This window comes from Nuphar pumila, chromosome 11 (assembly GCF_984573655.1).
Source record: "Nuphar pumila chromosome 11, dmNupPumi1.hap1.1, whole genome shotgun sequence".
In the NCBI taxonomy this organism is placed as follows: domain Eukaryota; kingdom Viridiplantae; phylum Streptophyta; class Magnoliopsida; order Nymphaeales; family Nymphaeaceae; genus Nuphar; species Nuphar pumila.
Genome location: NC_143259.1, coordinates 105,402,449 through 105,425,335, shown reverse-complemented (window position 1 = coordinate 105,425,335; position 22,887 = coordinate 105,402,449). Strand labels below are relative to the sequence as shown.

At 38.4% G+C, this 22,887-nt stretch overlaps 1 protein-coding gene across 2 annotated transcripts in view; it reads right to left on the bottom strand.

Annotated features, from left to right (window-relative positions):
• Positions 1–781: 781 nt before the first annotated feature.
• Positions 782–22,887, bottom strand: part of LOC149822684 (ubiquinol oxidase 4, chloroplastic/chromoplastic-like) — a 44,979-nt gene continuing 22,873 nt past the window's right edge. For both annotated transcript variants that reach the window (XM_089981215.1, XM_089981216.1), the window contains 3 exons: positions 8,276–8,347; positions 8,152–8,199; positions 782–1,218 (listed from right to left, as the gene is read on the bottom strand). In XM_089981215.1, the coding sequence (XP_089837341.1) occupies positions 1,007–1,218; positions 8,152–8,199; positions 8,276–8,347 (332 nt within the window). In that variant the 3' untranslated portion in view covers positions 782–1,006. The remainder of the gene's footprint in view (positions 1,219–8,151; positions 8,200–8,275; positions 8,348–22,887) is intronic.

Genomic DNA, 22,887 nt, shown 5'->3' with positions numbered 1-22,887 from the left:
ATGAGTGGTTGAGAAGAAACGTTATCTGAAAGATAAATTGTTCCTCCTAAAAATGCAAACAACGAACATAGGTGAGGATGAGGAAGTCTACATAAAATATAGGCAGCATTGAAGAAGTCCACATAAAATATAGGTGAACTTGAGAAAGTTCGCATAAAATATAGGCAGACTTGAGAAAGTCCACAAAATATATGTGGACTTGAGAAAGTCTGTATTAAATATATGCAGACTTCTTCATTTTGTTCGAGTTTGACAAGATGTTTGCAAATATTATTACGTGAACTTTATGAAATCCGCAAAAATAAAAACGTGCAGACCTCATTTTAAGTGGGAGTATGCGGCACTTGACAAACGGAACGACATTTCACGCAACTTCATGAGTTATGTGCATGCAAAGGGTAAAAAGGATATTTCAAAGCTGGCTATTTGCGATTTTGGACATGAGAAAAAATATCGAAAATTGTAGGGCATTTCAAGAAGTGTTAAACTACAGTACAGTAGGGTCATTTTTCATTTTAAATCAAAATACTGACATCCAAAAGTATGTTATTTTATTAAACAAAGGCAAACACATTATAATGATTGACTAAACAATACCATGACTTTTTATTGGATAGTATAGCATCTTCCAGGATATATACATGTGCATGCACGCACGTACACACACACAAACACAGGGGGGGGGGGGGGGGGGGGGCACACACACACAAGAGAGGGTGGGGGTGGATACAGGAATCTATGCAGATATAAAGGAATTTCTTTGTTAATTGAGCTATAAATGTTGCTTTTAAATTATCTCGATATAATCACCATGATAAGGCAACAATGCCTCTTCCAAAAAACATTTACTACAAGCATGACTGACAAATGCCATCTTACATGGTAGGGAGTAATTGATTCACTACCTTCACTGACATGAACAAACCATTCTAAACAGAGCAAGGCGGTCATGCTTGGCATTCATCAATCAGCAGAACAATTCAAACCATTCACTGAAACCTGCATGTTATCTTTTCTGTTGAGGCAAGCTTATAGCCTTCTTTACACAGTCAACAATGCCTTCACAATCTTGTGGAGCTATTATACTCTGTGATTCTTCAGACAAAGTTGCAGCTGAATGGGGTGAATGGAGGTTTCCATGGGTTTGGCAAGCCTTCATGGTTTTACAATGTTCAGCTTCATCATCTCTGATGTTCACAAACACATCATATAGATTATCTGGAACATTTCAATTAGAGAAAGACATCATCAGGTGTAAAATTAGTTTGATTCAAAGAAACTCAGCAAAAATCAAACAGTCAAATACTGGAACTCAGAGAAGTTGACAGAGCTGGCCAAGAGCAGTAAAGAAGTTTGCCACACATGCACAGCGTTCTTTATGAAAGCATCCACTTGGCTAAATAGATTTTTGTATAGGCTGTTGTGTCTCCTATTTCTTTACCTTTAGTTTCTGATTACTTATGTTCCCAACTTGTTTTTTCCTCTCCGCCGTATGACTTTATCAAAATGTATATGTACACCTAAAGTACACTCTTGCACTCTGAAATTAGACATTTATCATTTAAAGTCGAGGATTTTCAAAGAAAGAATGCCATACAGTTATGGTGCAGCTCGGAGTCTTCCAAGACCCTTTGAACTTGCCACAATACTATTTATGCAAGAACCTACTGTTAAATAATGTATCATAACCTAGGCTAACTAGGAATTTTTTTTTTCCTTTTAGTTTAGTTAGTATAGGTTTTTTTCCTTTTATATTTCGCTTTTTTTTATTGTATCTGACTAGTCAATATTTGACTAAGTCAAATACAAAGAGTCGATGGGAGCCCAACGACTCTCTCTACTTGCTCCTCTATTGTATATAAATATGGGGCATTGCCCTCTCTCAAATGTATTTTTTTTTTGTAAATCACCAACAATAATATTATTATTTTTCCTCTTATTGTTGAATACCCTTTTTGGGGTATTTGTCTATGAACCTTGGTTCTTGTGAGTGTTCTTTTCGGTACTTTGGTTGGAGCTCTTTGAGTATTTATTGTTGGTGATCTAGCAAACATTCTTGAAGGAGCTCATCTTCTTACATGGTATCAAAGCTAGGAGATCAAGCTAAATTCATTTTCGGTAAATCGGGAAACGTGTTATTCAAAATTTTAAAAAGAGGTGAAACTCTTTTACAATTTCTATTCAAGCACTTGTGAGATCGTGATCGTGTAAAAGATTGGTAGTGTACGTGCTCTTCGTCGGTGGTGGAGTACTCATTATCTTTACTTTCTTCTCTTCTCCTCCATTTTTCGTTCTTTCTTTTTTCTTTCTCAAACCTTGTAAAATGGATGACAATGATAATGTCACCATTAAACTCCTTAAGCTCAATGACTCTAACTATGTAACATGAGCTTCAATTATGAAGCACCTTATACGAGGAAAGGGGTTGTTGGGTTTAGTGGATGGGACCGATGCGGAACCCAAACTAATCCTTACAAAGGTAGAAGGTGAGAAAGAGATGCCTCTTACGGAGGTTGAGAAAAATAAGATCATTACCACTTACGAAAAAAAGTTGAAGAAATGGAGAATGAGACATGCCAAGATTATGTCTTGGCTCATTAGTAGTGTCAATATCAAAAAGTGTTCAAGCCTTGCAAAATTTAAACATGCAAAAATGCATGGGAATATCTTAAAAGAATGTACTCTCTTAAAGATATTGCACATGTGTGCAATTTACAAGATAAAGTACGAAATATAGTTCAAGGGGACAAAAGCATTAGAAAATACTATAATAGCTTATCCGAACTATGGGAAGAATTAGCTCTTCTTGAACCAAAATGGCAATATCCGGAAGACATAGAGCTCCATCAAAATCAAATAGATATGGAGTATTTTTTTCAATTTATTAATGGATTGAGATCGGAGTTTGAATCTACCAAATCCATTCTCCTTCATCGAGGGAAAGTTTTTTCGATAGAAGATACGATAGAAGAATTAAGTATGGAGAAAAATAGTGTTAAAAAGAGAATCTCCAAATATGATGATGACTCGATCCTAGCCGTATCTAGACTGAAAAACTATGTTCGTACCTACAAACCCCAATACTATGGGAGGACAAATGATGAGAAGCAAGGAAATGAGTTTGAAAGAAAGAAAGTCTTTTGTTACTATTGCCATGAACCGGGACATGTAAAAACATATTGTCCAAAATTCAAGAAGCCCTATGAGAAGAAGGTTGCCTCTGTTAGACCTCCACAAGAATAAAGTGAACCATCCATTAGAAACATGTCCTTAACTCAATTAGTAGAGGCACTTCAACCTCTACTCAAAGGAGCATCTTCATCCACTGGAGTTGCAGTCTCTTCCTTTGGGATCTTCGATCCCGGTAAATCTCAGGTGCCTCTTTTCATATGACATCAAATATTGATATGTTATCCGAATGTCACAATTCAAGTGGGTCAAATGTTTTCACCGTTGATGAAACATCTCTTGATATAAAAAGAATAGGCAATTTTGAAAATACCTCTCAAAACTCAAAAAGATTTTTTATTCCACAAATTAGATATATTTTGAAACTTAACTTAAATCTTTTATCTGTTTCTCAATTATCTGACCATGGATATAATGTTTCCTTCTCCTCTCATGGTTGTCGAGTGCAGGATCGCCAGTCAGGGAAGCCGATTGGGGAAGGCCATAAAAAAGAAGGCTTATACTGCACGGATTTTTTGGAAATACCCAAGAATACATTGTATTGTAATGTTCAGAAAGTGGATTTGGATCTATGGCATAAGAGACTTGGTCATCCTAGTGTATCCAAGATCCAGTTTTTTTCAAAGATGAAATTTTTTGTAATTTTGAAAACTTTACATGTGAAAATTGTATTCTTGGTAAAATGAAGAGATTATCTTTTCAAGAAAGAACCTTTGTTTCTTCTCGACCACTTGAGTTAGTGCATTCGGATGTGTAGGGACCCGCACCTGTTATATCAAAAGGTGGCCTTATGTATTATGTAATTTTTTTAGATGATTTTATAAGACATACTTAGATCTATTTTTTCAAACATAAGTCTCAAGTTTTCTCACACTTTCAAATATTTCATAATCTAGTTAAAAAATAATTTAAAATTGATATTTTCATCTTTTGCATTAATTCAGGGGGAGAGTTTTTATCAAAAGAATTTAAAGATTATCTAAATCTACATGGTATCACACATCAAAAATCATGTTCCTATACCCCTCAACAAAATGATTTAGCTGAAAGAAAGCATAGGCATATTATAGAGACAACAAGAACTTATTACACATCAAGTGCCTAAAGTTTTTTGGGCTAAAGCCACTCTAACGGCAGTTTATCTTATTAAGATAATGTCATTCTCATCTTTAAAAAATGTATCTCCTTTTAAAAAACTTTTCAAACAAATTCTAGATTATTTTAAGTTAAGGATTTTTGCATGTAAGTGTTTTGTTTTTTCTGATAAAAATGGCAAACTCTCTCCTCATGCTATTCCTTGTGTTTTTCTAGGATATGCAAATTATCAAAAAGGCTACAGATGCTTTGACTTTAAAACTAAAAAGTTATGTGTCAAGAAATGTATCATTTTTGGAAAAGAAAAGTTTTTTTAAAAGTGAGAACACTAAGAAAATAAATGAGTATTCTTTTTTATTAGATGTAGTTCCAAAGATTGATGAGTGTGATATTGATGAAAACCAAGAAGATAAAAATGATATGATACATGCAGAATCATTTCATAATAATCAAGATTGTATTCAATACTCTAGGCGGGGTAATTTAGAACATCCACGTGCTCTCGAAAAATATATTAGTAATGAATAACAGAAAGAAATACAAACAAGGTCATCTAGAGTATCAAAAAGTCCCTGAAAATTTTGTCCTATGAGTCTTTTTCACCTAAGTATCAAGCCTATATTGCATTAATACATTCTTACATAGAACCTTTTAACTATGTTGCAGCAAAAGAACATTCTGAATGGGTAGAAGCAATGACAGTGGAATTAAATGACTTAGAAAAGGCAAATACCTGGACTATTCAAGATATTCCACCAGGCAAAAAGCCTATAGGTTGTCGATGGGTATATAAAGTTAAAACCAAGAGTGACGAAACTCTTGAAAGGTATAAGGCCGGATTAGTTGCCTAGGGCTATTCCAAAGAGTATGGAATAGACTATGAAGAGACCTTTACTCCAGTTACTAGAATGACCATAGTTAGGACCTTAGTAGCCCTTGCCTCTGTAAAGAAATGTCTTATATATTAAATGGATGTCAAAAATGCATTTCTCAATGGAAGCTTAGCCGAAGAAATTTATATGGAACCGCCACCTAGCATTGATATTCCTAAAAGAAAGGCTCTTCATTTAAATAAAGCTCTATATGGCCTTAAACAAGCCTCAAAAGCTTGGTATGACAAATTTAGTAAAATTATGCTTTATTTTGGTTTTCAATCTTATCTTACTGACACAACTTTGTTTGTTAAGATTTTTTATGCAGGTATTATTATCCTTCTCCTCTATGTAGACGACATGATCATCACTGAAAGTGATAAACAGAGAGTTGAAAACATTAAAAGATTTCTCAAAATACACTTTGAAATGTGTGATTTGGGTTTTTAAAAAAAAAATCTTGGTATAAAAGTTATTTAGTCTTCTAGAGGTTATTTGCTGACTCAATCTAAGTTTGCTCCAGATATTGTTGATTGGTCTGACATCTCGGATGAGAAAAAGGTCGACACTTCTGAACTTGTAAATGTCAAAATGAAGATTAATGATAGAGAACCACTTGAAAATCTAACACCTTACAGACAACTTGTTGGGGCACTGTTTTATCTCTCCATTACACGACCTGACATTGCGCATGTCGTTCACACAACAAGCCAATTTCAACATGCTTCAACCACTGTTCATATGGGAGTTGTTTTACATATTATTAGATATATTAAAACCTTCATTTTTCGAGAATTTTTCTTGTCTGCTTCTTCCTCCTTAGATTTAATTGCTTATACTGATGTGGATTGGGGAGGAGATCCAAATAATCGACACTCAATTACTGGTTTCTGAGTATTTTTAGGTGAATCATTGATTTCTTTGAGGTGCAAGAGGCAACAGAAAGTCTCTCTTATCAACTGAAGCCAAGTACAGAGCCATGGCTATAACAACTATGAAAGTAATCAGGCTAAGGAGATTGCTTCATGAGATGGGTGTTCAGAGTACAGGAGTGTCACAACTATGATGTGACAACAAAAGTTGTATTTACATTGCCAGCAACCGGACATTCCACGAACGAACCAAGCATATTGAGATGAATTGTCACTATGTACGAAAGGAATTCCTACACGACACTATTGATCTTCCCTATGTTTTTTCAGAATATCAACTGGCAAATTTCTTTACCAAACCTCTCACAGCTCCTACATTTCACTTTCTCTTGGACAAACTTTCGGTTATCCAAACGTACGTTTGAGGGGGAGTGTTAAATAATGTATCATAACCTAGGCTAACTAGGAACTTTTATTTTTTCCTTTTAGTTTAGTTAGTATAGGTTTTTTCTTTTTATTTTTAGTTTCTTTTTTATTGTATTTGACTAAGTCAAATACAAAGAGTTGTTGGGATCCTTTAGACTAGTCTAACAGCTAGAAAATCTAGTTGTTAGACTAGCTCTGTCTAGTCAACCCATGTTGACTACTACAAAAAAATACAAAAAAGAATAAAAAAATAAAAAAAAATCTATGAGTATGTATAAACATATGTATACATATATATAAAAAGCTATATGCATCACAAGTATGTAAATTTAACAATCTAGACCATCATTTCCCATCTCACCTTGGATATTATAAAAAATCTATCCCAAATCCAAGATGAAGTTAGAATTTTAATTATGAAAATATGTATAACTTTCCATCTTCCCTTCTAATCCATAATAAGTCAAACTACAACACATTTTTCTCTTCTTTAACTTTTATGGTCCATATTCTATATCCACCAAAAGTGAGACACGTAATATGTATCCCTTCACAATCCTTAAAAGAAGCACCCTGCTAGGACAGGCCTGAGCTACTTTATGAAACAACAGTTATGCTCCAATTCTCTGAACTATATGTTTATGCTAAATAGTAGTACTATACTGATAGTTTGCTTCATTACTTTGTAATATGTGCTAAGGTGGTAGTACACGTTAGTATCCTCACAATATTGTTCATGAAACATCACACCTTATTCCATAACAGTGGCATTTGAAAGAAGACATCAAGACATCATGGAGATAGCTCAAACTTACATTATCCGTACATAAATTGTTATCACTAGAGGTATTAGTATTTTATCAAGAATAGAGTGCAATGTATCTTTTAATGTATCAAATTTCCCTTGCTGGTTGTGTATGTGCGCACTTGTGTGTGTGTGTGTGTGTGTGAGAGAGAGAGAGAGAGAGACAAGAAACCTCTTTCACCATGCAAAATGGATGTAATTATATTAACGAGATTTCCATCCACTCTTGTAAACCTTCAAAGCCGATTGTTTAGAGAACATGCATAGGAAAAGATAAAGACTTTTCCATTTTCGTCATTGGTAAGCTAATCTCACAACTAATGCTTATTAAATATAGAACATTTAGGCTCTAGCTTTAAAGGTCATGCATAGACTAAAGAAAATAGAGGTTCCCTGACTAAAGTCTACATGTTTAAAAACATGCAATTCTCTACTTGAATATTTCTAGTCTTCTAACTTGAAAATTTTCAAAATTTTCCCAAAAAACATTCAAAGATATGATTTCAGTGATTATCATATCACTACTGAGAAGACAAGAAGTTTCACAATATACACACCCTAAACTAGCATATGAAATGGAATCGCAATCTCCACTCCAAATTTTCAAAACAAAATTAGCACAATGTGTAACCAAGAACACATTGTGGTCTTTCAAGAAATTGTGAATGTAACCTGAGAATGCTTGTTCCACATCAATCAAACAAGAATCCCAGATAATGCTACAATACTAGTGCCTCCATCAATTGTGCATCCATTTCACATGCACCATGAGAAAATTTTCAATAATGGGAGGTTTGGTACTTGCACAGAATGAAAATGAATACATGATAAATAAGTGCTTGTCTTTTGCAAGTTAAACAATAGAGCATTGAAATTGACAATGTAACATTACCAATTTTTGGCCTCCTAGTATTTGGAGCTCGAGACGTTTGAAATTCATCTGAAAGAAATTACATGAGGAATCAATCAAATGTCACATTGCACTACACGAAACAGGATATAGGTATACTGCATACCAAACAAGTACAGGTCCTCTTCCGTATAGTACTTCAAAGCAACCTCAGGAGCAGGTAACTTTTTCAATTCATCTGCAACAGTAGAACATAAAGAAACCGTGCTATTTAGTATGAGTAACTTCATTTAAGTATGTCAAAATTTTCAAACTTTTATTCTAAATAATTTTCAACTGCTTCAAATAGTATTCATCAAATAAGGATACTATGACAATTTGGGGACAATAAAAATAGCTCAAAAATAAAAAATGGATGAACGTAGAAAACAAACCACAAGAGAATCAACGAACAGAGAGACAGAGGGGCATGCTTTTGAGAACCCAATGTATCATAAAATATATATATATATATATATATATATGTATATACATATATATATATATATATATGTATATATATGTGCAAGGTAGGTTATGTTACCTTAGAATACAAACATGCATACTCATACAGTCGGATATTGGAGCAGAGGGAGAATGAATGCATGATTTTTATGGTATTTATATGAAGAGTAAAAGAAAAGGGTATGCTTTATAACTTTATATAGATTTCAATGTTAAAGAGTAAAAGTAAGAGAGAAAAGTTAGTCCCATATCGATGGGGAGAGGGAATGACCTAGAGTTACCAGTTAGGAAGCGGGAGCGGGAAGCGGGAGCGGGAAGCGGGAGCGGGAAGCGAGGCACTTTCAAAAATTTAGGAAGCGGGGAAGCGTGGGACCACTTAGAAGAAAATTATGAACCGTCTCGGAAGCGACCTAGGAAGCGAACCGGAAGCGAAAAAAATGAAAAAAATGGGGAAGCGTGCTTCCCAAAAAAGGGGGACGCTTCCCCCACGCGTTTCGAAAGCGCGATGTTTCGCGCTTCCGAAGCGCGTATCGAGGAAGCGCGCTTCCCCATACGCCTAGGCGCTTCCGATAACTCTGGAATGACCTCCCCTTCCAACCTCTATTTAAGGAGCCTTTGTTAAAGTGTATATATATACACTTATTGTTTGCACACATATATATATATATATATATATATATATATATATATATATATATATATATATATATATTCTTGATGTAATAAGTAAAACCCATTAGGGGTATTTTAGTTATTTTCCCTTATGTAATTAATTGTGTTCATTAGGTGCACTTTAAGTTTTTATTATTTTTGTAATTTATTCTTTTTATCAATGGCATTATAGTCCTTATAATGCTCTTGAAATAGAGTTGTTAGGAGTGCTCCCAACAGCTATATTACTAGATGTTGGGAAGTGCTCCCAACAGCTACATTTCTAGCTATAGGGAGCACTTAACAATGGCTCTTTTTTGCTTCCTTTTGTGTATAAATAGGAGGTGTAACCCCTCTTGTATTTGAAGCTTATTCGCAAGCATTCTCTTAATAAGATCCTATATTTTTATGTTTGTGTTTGGTCCATAAGTGGCTTATGTGATTGTAATCTTATGTTGACCCCATAAGAGGTCCTTGTGCCATTTGCTATTGTGCTCTTGTATGCCCATAAGAGGCATTCTCTTGTATTACTTTGCCCATTTCATTACATGGTATGGGAGCATTGGTGTTCTTGAGTTGTAACATGTATGTGAAGATCAAGGGGATCTTGAGATTGGTAGAGCATTAGTTTGTTGGTTTGATGCCTTGAGAAGCACGCCATCATACTTCTTCAACATATTTGTTGCAATCTTCTTCTCTTCTTTTCTCTCTATCTATTTTCTTCCCCTACTATGTTTTTCCTTGGAACAATGGCCGAAAAAGTAGTTACGGTTGTTCCCGTCAAATTTGATAGGAAAACTATAACATGGGGGTCACCGCTATGAAAAGAATTTTGGTGGGCAAAGATTTGTGTGATTATGTTGATGGCTTCATATCAGAACCTCAACATATTCTAACAAAATCTATTTGTAAGGAAAATGGTGTTACAAAACAGGGACAAAATTGCAATATGCATCGTATCACTTCACATGGCAAAACAAAACACAAAATTGCATGTTTTTCTAACAAGGTTCCATGAACCATTATCATATACCCAATTTAAACATTCATCGCATGCTCTTAATAATTCTTATCACGTGGCATAACAATCACAAAGCATTTTACACTACGCATTGCATCATTGCCACAAGGAACATCGCATTCCTCAAATAGGACCTCAAAGCATATGTAATCAAAGCATGAATTCTATACACATAGGAACACACACATAATATATTATGAATCAACTAAACTTCAACAAGTATAACTCCTACTTTGTTCAATATTCACAGGATTCAAGTTATATGTGCATGTAAGACAATTCAAATCATTGCATCTATCATATGCATTCACAATTTTTACCTCAAAGCACATCGCATTCGACCTTTCTAGCGTGAAGCTCACGCACAAATCTTCAAGACATTTTAGTCCAATATTCATGATACTCATCAATCATGCTATACAGGTATGATGTATTCATACCAACAATCAAAATGCAACCCTCTACAACACAACTATGTTGGCGTGATGTATCATCAAACTAACTGTTTGTAGTCATGAGGTGCCATTCATCTAAATAGTCTAAACTAATGATTTGTAGGCGTATACGTCAACCACCTAAAAGTTAATCATTTTTAGGCGTAACAAGTCAACTACTCCAAAACTAATCGGTTGTAGGCGTGACATGTCATTCACCTAATAAGCATCATAATCATTAAGATCACAAAGACACCAAAGTCATACGTAATTTTATCGCTAAGCTTTTACTTAACAAAAATACGTAACAAAACACACAAAAAGTCTTAAACTAAGACTATCAAAGTATCTATTCAACGTTTTCTCTGTGTTCGGTCATAGGATAGTAGACATAGGTTACTACCTGAGTTGTTCTTGTTGTTGTTGCTAAGGAGGTTGAGGTGTACTGCCCATTCGCTGGAAGTCATAGACCTTCTTCTTGCAACAATCACGGATAAAATGGCCCATCTTGCCACAATAAAAACAGTCACCAGAGTCTCGGGGGCATGGATGTCCATGATGAACACGATTACATCTCAGGCATTTTGGGTTTAATGGTCGTTGCGGCTCATTTTCTCTACCTTGTTTCTATCTTTTAGCAGGTCGACGCTTGTTATCATCACTATCTTCGGTAGACTTTCTGTCGCGATCCTGATTAAAGTGGCATTCTTCAGCAGAATAACCCACCTTTCCACAAAAACACAATCGTCGGAGTCCCGAAGGCACATCTGACTCGAGAGAGCATGAGGGTTAACACTCCGCCCTAGGTTGGTGATCTCGCAACCCAACCCATCAACCTTATGATTCAGGTTCTGGATCATCGCTTGGAGCTGTTCAACCGTTCCGATTAATGCATCTATAGATTTGATCAAATTATTGAACGACATCTAAGCAAAAATACATACAATAATTAAAATAAATGCAAAGATAGTTTAAAGAAAATAATACTCACAGTGCGATGCAGATGCCGGATGATCAAGGATTACCGCTTTCCCTGTCGCTCTGATACCAAAAGTTATAACACCCCAAAATCGTGGACTTGAAACCTTTTATGAAAAAGGTTGAAAGCTTTGAAATTGATTATTTATCAGAGTTTGAAACAGAAGTTCAGCGGAAATCATGTTTGAAATAGCAAGTCCCTGGACCTTGGGCGCATTATAACGCAAACTCCCCTTTACAAACCGATTTGCAACTCAATTATATATTTCATTGAAATGAAAAGAAGAACGAAGTTTTGGTAACACAGTTTTAGTAATCCAGAGTTTTAATAAGAAGAGATGCTTTCAAAGAAACTCTATACCACATTTACCAAAAGTGTCCTCAGGAGCGTAACGTCAGGGAAAGGGCCTTGCCTTGAACGCATCACGTCATCGTGCCATCACAAGCTGTATGACCTGTTCACCACCTGCCCATGAAGTGGGTCAGTCTCGCAACAGACTAGTAGGGGTGCAAAAGACAAGAATGTACAAATGCTGCAATAAGCAAGATATCCACTAGATCAAGCAGGAAAAAGCAAGACTAGCAGATTTAACCAAACATATTGTAAAGTAAGCAAAACTCTAGTAAAGCAAATAACTAAATACAAGAGCAGTAAGGATCATAGTGCTAAACAAGCAACAATCCAACTGAATAAGACAAGCATTCATAACAATGCTCGCAATACATATAATTACCATTAGATGGTTCAGCCCATCGACAAGTAGCTACATTAATTGTAAGGCAAAGGCTATTGCATCACAAGCAATTCATAAGCTACGCATGATAAGCAATCGTACGGTAGCAGTTATATCACAATATGTAAGCAGCTTATAAGACAAGCGGCTACATCAGTCCTAGTTGCCACTAGTTCGTAGATTACGAGTTGTATACAATCACATCAATCATAAGAAACGCACGCCAACGAATAAGCATTTTACTAGTATGAGAAGTTGGTTATTACTAAGCAAGAAACTGCGTAAGCAGTTTAACCAACTAGAGTAACGCCTCGACAAGCGTGTATAGCTCAACGAATAGTATACTGAACTATCAAGCTAACAAACAATCAAGTCATATCACAGCACGCATATCTCACAATCGTGTGCATAAGTTATATCTTGTTCTCATTATGAGTAGGCCATTATGGGTACGCACAAGGCAAAACGTAGAAACAGCCGAGATCGATTCAGGGGTCCATTATGCTATGTATTTTATTATACCCTAAACGATTGACTGAGTCCGCTCCTAAGGGGACGACCGGTAGTCAAGAGAGTAAGTCCCCAAAGGCAATACTGGGCCTATGGATGCATCCATCTTCTGCAGAAGTGTCAGGCGACTACCACCTAGGATAATTATAGTAGCCCCATTTTCCCTAACCTCCGATGACTGGGGAAACCGGACCTTTGCCCGTAATAGGCATTAATGGCTTGTCCATCGGAGTTTTATACCATCCATCCTCTCTCTTGATGAACCATCCCGAACAGGCACAACGGGGGGTTTCTTAACCACCGTCCCATTCTACATGCTCTGGTCTTTCAACCCAATCGAGCATTTTGCCTGTGAAGGCACATAATTATCATTATGTGAATTACATGCGCCATTACGCGTTCGAGGCAACCACACACCTCTCATCCTACTCACTGCAGTACGCAACGTACCTGTAAAAAAGTACAACCACGATGAGAGGGGTAAGGATCTCTTGCAGGAAATCTACTAACACATCTGCTTTACAGAAGTCCACAGTGAACTCATTCAAGTTCCAACTTATCGTGCTCGGGTCCTTTAGACAATCGCAAGCATTCTGCCTATTAGGCGAATATCAACATTACTCGATTTATCTTACAGTGTCAATACACATTTCGAGGTTGCTATAGACCTCTCATCTTGCTCTTCATAGTCCAAACATATTGTACATGATCGAGAGTACGATCACATGGAGAGGAGCATGGATTTCTTAAGAGAAATCCATCAACAATAATCTCGCGAAAGAAAGAAGTGTGCCAACTATCATGGTTTGACCAGAAAATCTAGAAACTAGATCTCGCATCAGAGGTGATGTAACATCGATCTAACGATGGCGCAAGTACCCCGATAGGATTCTCGCCCTACTCGTGCACAGGCTCCTAAACAAGGTTATCCGAGTCGTATCGGATAGGCGAACTGAAGTTGTAACATACCTCTCCCAAATACATCGTTTTGGGAGATCCAGCCGCTATCTCGCAAAAGGCTTTCGAAAATCTGCTTTACAAAGCTATATATCTTTGAAAATAGGTTTACACCTAAGACCATCATTTTTGGAGAACCAAAGTGCATAAGTGTGTGTCGTGGCTTTTAAGACAAGTGAAACAGCATACACTACACTTGAAACTGCACTCAGGGAGTGCAAGCTGACAAGGGGCAAACCCATGCACATTATAGTGTCGTGGCAAATTGAGGAGCAAGACTCGATGTGCAAAGTTGCACCTCAAGCGTAAAACGCACAAGCCACACACGAGGTATGGAATCATACCTCGACCATCGAAACATACAAGCAGACAGCTACGTAAGCAACTCACGAGGTATGAGATCCTATCCTGACTAAGCAAGTGCAAAAGATGACTCGCGAGGCATGGAGTTGTACCTCGATAAAACGATAAGCGTAAGCAAGTAAAGGAGCATATGACAGAGATAAGAATACATGCACGAGCAAAGCATATGCACGAAGTGCGGCAGCAAAGTAAGGACGAACAACATATACAAAAAGTAAGTGCAAGAGCAAGCACGACAGCAACAGAAAAATAAGGTACGAAGGGCAAAAGTAAGTAGCAAGGCCATGGCGCATAAAGCGCGGGACAACAAGTAAATGCAGAAAGTAAAGTGCGAGAACGTAAAGGAGGACCAGGATTGCATCCTAGAGTAAAAAGGTATACAAGTAAATGCTATGGCGGATAAAGCGCAGGGCAACAGAAAAGGCGAGACAGAAAGTAAAAAGGACAAGGATCGCGAAACCGCATCCTTGAATGTAAAGACATGAATTAAAAGCCTGAGCACATATAGCGTGGCGGCAACAGAAAGAAAAGTGCAAGAAAAATAAAGAGGACAAGGATCGCGAAACCGCGTTCTTGAATTAAAAGACATACGTATATATTTTATATGTATGCATATATCATCATCTTTTAGTTATCTTTCCTTATTTAGCATTTATCTGTTCATTGTCCTTTTACGCAAGAATCCCCTACCTTGAGGGGTTGCAGGTCCTCGTACGCCTGCGACGTAGGTAAGCGCAAGCTCGAGCCACAGAGGGTGAGCTGGATACACCGTTCAACCTGGAAAGCTTAGAACGTTAATATGCAAACCAAAAGCAAAAAGCGGGTCCGATAACACCCGCAGTAGTACCGGACCACAAGGGTAGGCAGGGAGCTTAGCTCCCAGCAGAAAGGCAACAGAGGCAGCAAGGCCTCCCGCCTGCAGGAGGTAGAGGCAGGAACTCTGCATCCTGCAGACAAGGATGTCAGAGGCAGGGGCCTCAGCCCTGCTTGGCAATAAACAGCAGAGGCAGTGTAACGCCCCAAATTTCAAACTTGCGAACCTTTTCAGAAAAACAGGCAAGAGACTAGAAATATCTCCTTCCTTCAAAGTTTGTTTATGAAATCAGCGGAAGATTTTTCTTTTGATAAATCATAAGGTAAGCTGACAACTTTAGGCACATTAGCTAAAAGAACCAAAACTCACAAGATTCGGATATCCCAAGGAAAATCCGATACAAACCCATAGCGTCCAGGACGCGAGCTAAGAGCAGGAAGAAGTCTTGAAGCCATCTTGCAATCGCGCCATCGCCCGTAGAGTACTTAATCATCACCTGTACCCATAGAATGGGTTAGTTTCGCGAAAAACTACTAGGTGCACAAGAGAGACTACAAGAAACTGAATTAAGTACATTTAATTCAGTATGTTACGCAACTTAAAGCAGATATGCAGTTAAACAGGTAAGCAATGCAAGCAGGTGAATAGTGCAAACGCGTAAGTAGTACAAGCGAATAACTAGTGCGAGCGAGTAAGTAGTGCAAACAGTAAGCAGTTCAAAGCAAGTAAGCAGTGCAATTGCGTAAGTAGTGCAAACAGTAAGCAGTTCAAAGCAAGAAAGCAGTGCAACTGACAAACGCAGCATACGATTTGTTAAATATGTATATGTAAATGAATATATTTCTGTACTGTATTGTACTACTGTACTGTATTGTACCACTTGTACAGCATACTGTACTGTATTGTACTACTGTACTGTATTGTACAGCATACTGTACTGTATTGTACTATTGTACTGTATTGTACCACTCGTACAACATATAAATATCAATGGAAAGGGGAGAAGACATCATTGCCGCCCAACATTTTTTTCTCTCTTCCCTCTTACCTCTCTCTCTATCTCTTGCTACGATAGTAAGGTGACTCCCACATCTGATTTCTCACATGGTATCAGAGCCAAGGGCGTGGTAATCACGATCATCTGGAAGGCCCCTAAGGACCTTGACGTGCGTTTTTGGGCGTTCTCAAGGAAAGTGTTTTTTCCATCTTTTCTCTGTTGTTTCTCCGTTGAATCACTATATTTCGACGTCGTTTCTTCATTTCCTCATATCGTGCATCTTTTCCTTCTTACATATTCTGTTATCCCCAATTTTATCAACCCTAATTTCTGTTTTCCCCAAATTTGGGAACCCTCATTTCTCAAAAGTGCCTCTTTTCTCAAACTTCTTGTGATTTCTTATCTATTTCTTGCAATATAGTTGATAAATCGTACATTCTGCACGATTAACTAAAAAATCGTGATTTCCAAAACTCAAAAATTTCTGTCCGTACGGTTCTGTCCGTACAACCTACGAATTTCTGTCGTGCTGTTTGATTCATCTTTGATCTTCTTCCTTATGGATTCTAAAATCAGCCCCGGATTTCTTTCTCAACTTGTTTCTCACAAATTAACTCATGATAACTACTTACTTTGGAAACGCCAAATTCTGCCGTTTATCCGAAGTCATGGTCTTTACGGGCATCTGGATGGGGGATCACCCGCCCCACCTATGACTATTACGCAAGAGGTAACTGGTAATGATGGGAAGGTGAGTTGCATTGCTATTCCAAATCCTGCGTATGATGTTTGGTTTCAGAAGGACCAATCTGTGGTTGCCTATTTGACTGCCACGTTATCTGATCGTATATTACAAACTATCTCTGACCATTTTACTGCTGCAGAACTATGGAGACATCTTACTCACTCTTATTCACAGGTTTCTGAATCACGTGCACTTCAACTGAAATGGCAGTTCCAATCTATGCGAAAGGGAACTATGACCATTACTGAATTTCTAGGGGATATCAAAATTATCATTGATCAGTTGGCCGCTATTGGATATCCTGTTTCTGACAGAGATGTTGTTCAACAGGTATTGGGAAGCCTTGGGCCCCAATATCGTATGTTTTGCACTGCATTACAGGTTGCCTCTACACTTCCATGCTTTGAGGATTTACAGGCCAAACTCCTACAGTATGAAGTTAGTTTGACTCAAGATCATCTTATTGATGATCCTCATCCTGTCATGTTTACATCTGGGTCTACCTCATTTCGTCCACCTGCTGCTCATATGGGCCGTGGAGGACTCCTTCCTACTCCTACTGCTCCACCTGCCACTAGAGGTACCCGTGTCCCTACTTGCTTCCATTGCAACAAGCGTGGCCATGTGAAAGCAGATTGTTGGCACAACCCACAGAATCGCAACAAGGCAGGGAGGCCAGGACCAAGAGCTGGACAGATGAATGTTAGACAGTTTCAGGGGCAGCCGCAGGGAAATTTTCGAGCACATCAGGGTACTGATCAGGGACAGAGTGCAGGGTTGCCACATGATGTGCAACAAATTCTGATGACTGCATTTAACAACATGAATTTGCGTCAGAATGATGATGAAGTTTGGTATATTGATTCTGGAGCAGCCGCACATGTTACCTCTGATGCAGGTAAACTTTCCAACATGGTTCCTTATATTGGCACTGGCACTATTGTCACGGGAGATGGTTCCCACCACCCTATTTCTCATACTGGAAATGCATCTCTCTCTTTGTCACAATCTACACTACCATTGAAAAATGTCTTACTCACTCCTACCATTGAGAAAAACATTTTATCTGTTTCTAAATTGGTTGATGAAACAAATTCATCCATGGAATTTACTCCGTCTTCTGTTTGTCTTAAGGACCTTCGAACCAAGAAGATGCTCGCTAAGGGTGAACGACGCGGAAACATGTACGTCTTCGAAGCAGCCCCCGGGACTTTGAAGACGTCATCTACCGTGTCTCCATCTTTTCCTGCTTATTTGAGTCAGTCTTCTTCTGTTATGCAATGTAATAAGCCAGTTTCTTGGCATCGTCGGTTAGGTCATTGTAGTCAAGGGTTCCTTGCCAAATTGTCTTCTCAGGGTTTTATTCCCAAAGTCAAATTAGATCATAAGTGTCCTAGTTGTAATGTCTGCAAGAGTCATGTACTTCCCTTTCAAAGTATCAATAAAAGAGCTTCCAAGCCATTTGAAATTATTCACTCTGATGTTTGGGGCCCAGCTCCTGTTTCATCTCTATCTGGCTCTCGTTATTATGTGTTATTTCTTGACTCTTTCACTCGTTACACTTGGATTTACTTTATGAAATCTAAATCTGAAGTGTTCAAACTTTTCAAACAATTCCATGCTCTTGTTCAGAACCTTTTCAATTCAAATATCACTTATTTCCAGTGTGATGGTGGTGGAGAATACATATCTCATGATTTTAGTGAATATTTAAAGGACCATGGCATCACACGTAACTCCTCTTGTCCTTACACTCCACAACATAATGGAGTAGCAGAACGTAAGCATCGGCATATTGTTGAAACCGCGTTAAGTATGATGCACAATATTGATATTTCTTTCCCTCTTTGGACTGAGGCCTTTCACACTGCAGTGCATATCATTAACAGGTTGCCTATGGAATTATTAGGAGATCAGTCTCCTTATTATTTGCTTCACGGTTCTCACCCTTCTTATGATGATTTGCATGCTTTCGGATGCATTTGTTATGTCCATGTGGATCATTCTTTACGTAACAAGTTTCATGACAGAGCAGTTCAGTGCAAATTTCTGGGATATGCCGATGGGTATAAAGGATATAGATGTTATGATCCTATTTTGGGTAAGATTAAGGTGTCTAGAAATGTTGTTTTTTATGATGACCATTTCAGCACTTGTGATACTTCTCAGGTATATGAGCAAACTACTTATGATCCATGGCTTTGTGATACTTTGCTATATGACTCTATCAGAGATCCTGTTGTTGATGAACCAATTCAGTTTGAAGCAGACAACTCCATCATCCAGGATGCACCTTCACGGTTTTCAGGTTTGGTTTATGCCCGTCGAGGAGCCCCTTCAACTCCATCTCACGAGGCTCCCCCTCTTCGACAATCCACACGTGAAAGGCATCCTATCCATCGTTGGGTTAGTTACAACAATTTTTCTCTTGACTTTCAGTTGTTTCTAACCAATGTGGCCAAAGAGAAAGAGCCGTCTACTTTCCATCAGGCAGCCCATTCTCGAGCTTGGGTTGAAGCTATGAACGAAGAAATGGCAGCACTTCATGAATGTCATACATGGGATATTGTTCCTCGACCTGTTGATAGAAATGTTGTTGGTTCCAAATGGGTTTACAAGATCAAGCGTAAACCAGATGGTAGCATTGAAAGATATAAAGCTCGCCTTGTTGCACGCGGATTCACACAACAATATGGGCAAGATTATGAGGAAACTTTTAGCCCTGTTGTCAAAATTGGCACCATTCGTGTGATCCTCACTTTGGCACTTCAGCATGGTTGGTCTCTTAGCCAGTTGGATGTCAAGAATGCGTTCCTACATGGGGACTTGAAGGAAGAGGTGTATATGGAGCAACCTCCTGGATATAGTGAACATGATGCGGCTACATGGGTTTGTAAATTGAGAAGGTCTCTTTATGGTTTAAAACAGGCATCTCGGTCTTGGTTTGAGAGTTTCTCCATGGAAATTCAGCAGCATGGCTTTTCTAAGAGTATACTTGATCATTCTTTATTTATGTATAAGAATGATCATGTTACTACTTGGGTTCTTATATATGTTGATGACATCATTATCACTGGGAGTGATGATGCACATATTGCCTTGGTCAAGTCTTTACTCATGGCCAAATTCAAGATGAAGGACTTAGGCCCATTGCGATACTTCTTGGGAGTTGAAGTCGATAGACAAGATGATCGACTCACTCTAAGTCAACACAAGTATACTCTTGACATTCTTCACACCACTGGTATGATTAATTGTAAACCTCTCAGCACCCCATCTGTCATAAATCATAAGTTTAGTGCAAAAGAAGGCCAATTATATCATGATTCCACTTTATATCGCCGCATTGTTGGTATGTTGCAATATCATACATTTACAAGACCTGACATTGCTTATGCTGTAAATCAAGCATCTCAGTTTATGCATGCTCCCACTGATTGTCATATGGAATGTATTAAGCGTATTCTCAGATATCTGAAAGGGACTATTGGAGATGGATTGCTCTATCACAAAGATGAAAGCTTCACTACAGGACACCGTTTACTTACATATTGTGATGCAGATTGGGGTGGGGACCCTGATGAGCGTAGGTCGGTTTCAGGATATTGTGTTTTTATTGGCCCAAATATTGTCACTTGGAGTAGTAAGAAACAAAAGGCCATTGCTAAATCCAGCACTGAGGCAGAGTACAGGGCAATGGCAGCAGGGACAGCTGATGTCACTTGGGTACGGCATCTTCTTCAAGAGTTGAATGAACCTATCTCTTCCTCTCTGCTTTTATGTGATAATCAAAGTGCCATTAATATTTCTTTTAACCCTATTCATCATTGTCGCACGAAGCACATTGAGATTGATCAGCATTTTGTTAGACAAAAGATTGAAACAGAAGAAATTGAGGCTTCGTATGTCAGATCAGAAGACCAAGTAGCAGACATCTTCACCAAAGGATTGGTTAGTCATCAATTTTGGTTACTTAAGGGCAAGTTGAGCATGATTGAAGATCATCCTCAACTTGAGGGAGGCTGTTAAATATGTATATGTAAATGAATATATTTCTGTACTGTATTGTACTACTGTACTGTATTGTACCACTTGTACAGCATACTGTACTGTATTGTACTACTGTACTGTATTGTACAGCATACTGTACTGTATTGTACTATTGTACTGTATTGTACCACTCGTACAACATATAAATATCAATGGAAAGGGGAGAAGACATCATTGCCGCCCAACATTTTTTTCTCTCTTCCCTCTCTCTCTATCTCTTGCTACGATAGTAAGGTGACTCCCACATCTGATTTCTCACACGATTCAATTGATCGTAGGCTGTGAACCACCACACAACTAGCTTGTTCTCGTTCCTAGAACGAGGTCTCTGCATCTAACAACCATCAAGACATCGTTTGTCGTTCACTACTTCTAACAAACGCTTTGTCCTGAACAACCTTAATCTATTCTCATCTTTCAAAGTCTTACGCGGCCAACTATCACCGGTTATGACTCACTAAGGCGTCATACTTTCTCAGAAAGCCCACCCTTCCATAGGAGGTCCAAAACATGATCACTATCTCAAATCGCTAACGATCTGATTCTCACACCTGAGTCATGCATGTAATCATGCTAAAACAGACGAAACTATGAATTCATAGTTGGCTATCACAAACAATCTCAGAAGATCATTACAGCTCACCATAACTTTTTATGGTAAGCAAAAACACAAGATCCACATCGGATCGCTCGGTCCAGGAGATATACGACCTGACAAGGAATTACCGCCCTAGAGGGTATACCTGGTCTTGGACCATACACTTCCTCACAGGAGTTCACCGTCTTCACGGTTACCCGTTCGTGGACAGTGTACATCCTCACAGAGATTCTACCGCTCTAGCCGGGTCACCCGATCTGGGAAATGTACAACCTCACAAGGAATTACCGCCCTAGATGGTATACCTGGTCTTGGACCATACACTTCCTCACAGGAGTTCACCATCTTTGCGGCTACCTGTTCGTAGACAGTGTACGTCCTCACAGAGAATCTCCCACTCTAGTCGGGTCACCTGATCTTGATCATACATACCCCCACAGCGAAACCTTTGGGAAGCCGGTCCCCAACAAATGCCATATCCAATGAAAATCATTGCGATACACGCATCAATACAAATAACCGCTCTTAGGGTCGATAGCCACTAATATAAACAACAAGATCAACGTCGGATCACCTGGTCTGGGAAATGTATAACCTCACAAGGAATTCCCCCCTAGATGGTATACCTGGTCTTGGACCATACACTTCCTCACAGGAGTTCACCGTCTTTGCGGCTACCCGTTCGTGGACAGTGTACATCCTCACAGAGAATCTACCACTCTAGCTAGGTACCTGGTCTTGATCATACACGCCCTCACAGATAATCCTTTGGAGATCAGGTGCTCGACAGACACCCCACTCAGTGATACATGCATCAATAATTGACTGCTCCGAACCATTGACCGCCTCGGGGTCAGTAGCCATAATATGGGCACCAGCATGTATATCAGCGTTATGCATCGTATCACTTCACATAAAAGCATATAATCCTACGCATCGTGTTATTGCCACGAGGAACATTACAATCCTCAAATAGGACCTCAAAGCATGCGTAAACGACACATGAGAACACGCAGATATGGAAATCCAGTTGATTCTATGGGCGAAGAGTAACTAACTCAAGCCGTCAGCCAAACAAAACAACTGAATAAGACGAGTACTCATAACAATGCTCGTAAAACATACAATTACCATCAAATGACTCAGTCCATCAACAAGTAATTAAATTAATCGTAGGACATAAACCATTGCATCACAAGCCATTCATAAGGAATCATACAGCAGCAGTTATATCACAATATATAAGCAGCTTATAAGACAAGCGGCCACATCAATCCTAGTTGCCACTAGTTTGTAGAGTACGAGTTGTATGCAAATCACATCAATCATAAGAGATGCAAGCCAACAAGTGCTACGCTACAATAAGCACCAAACAGTTCGACCAAGGGATAAAGCAAGTCACATGCTAATATGTAGCAACTG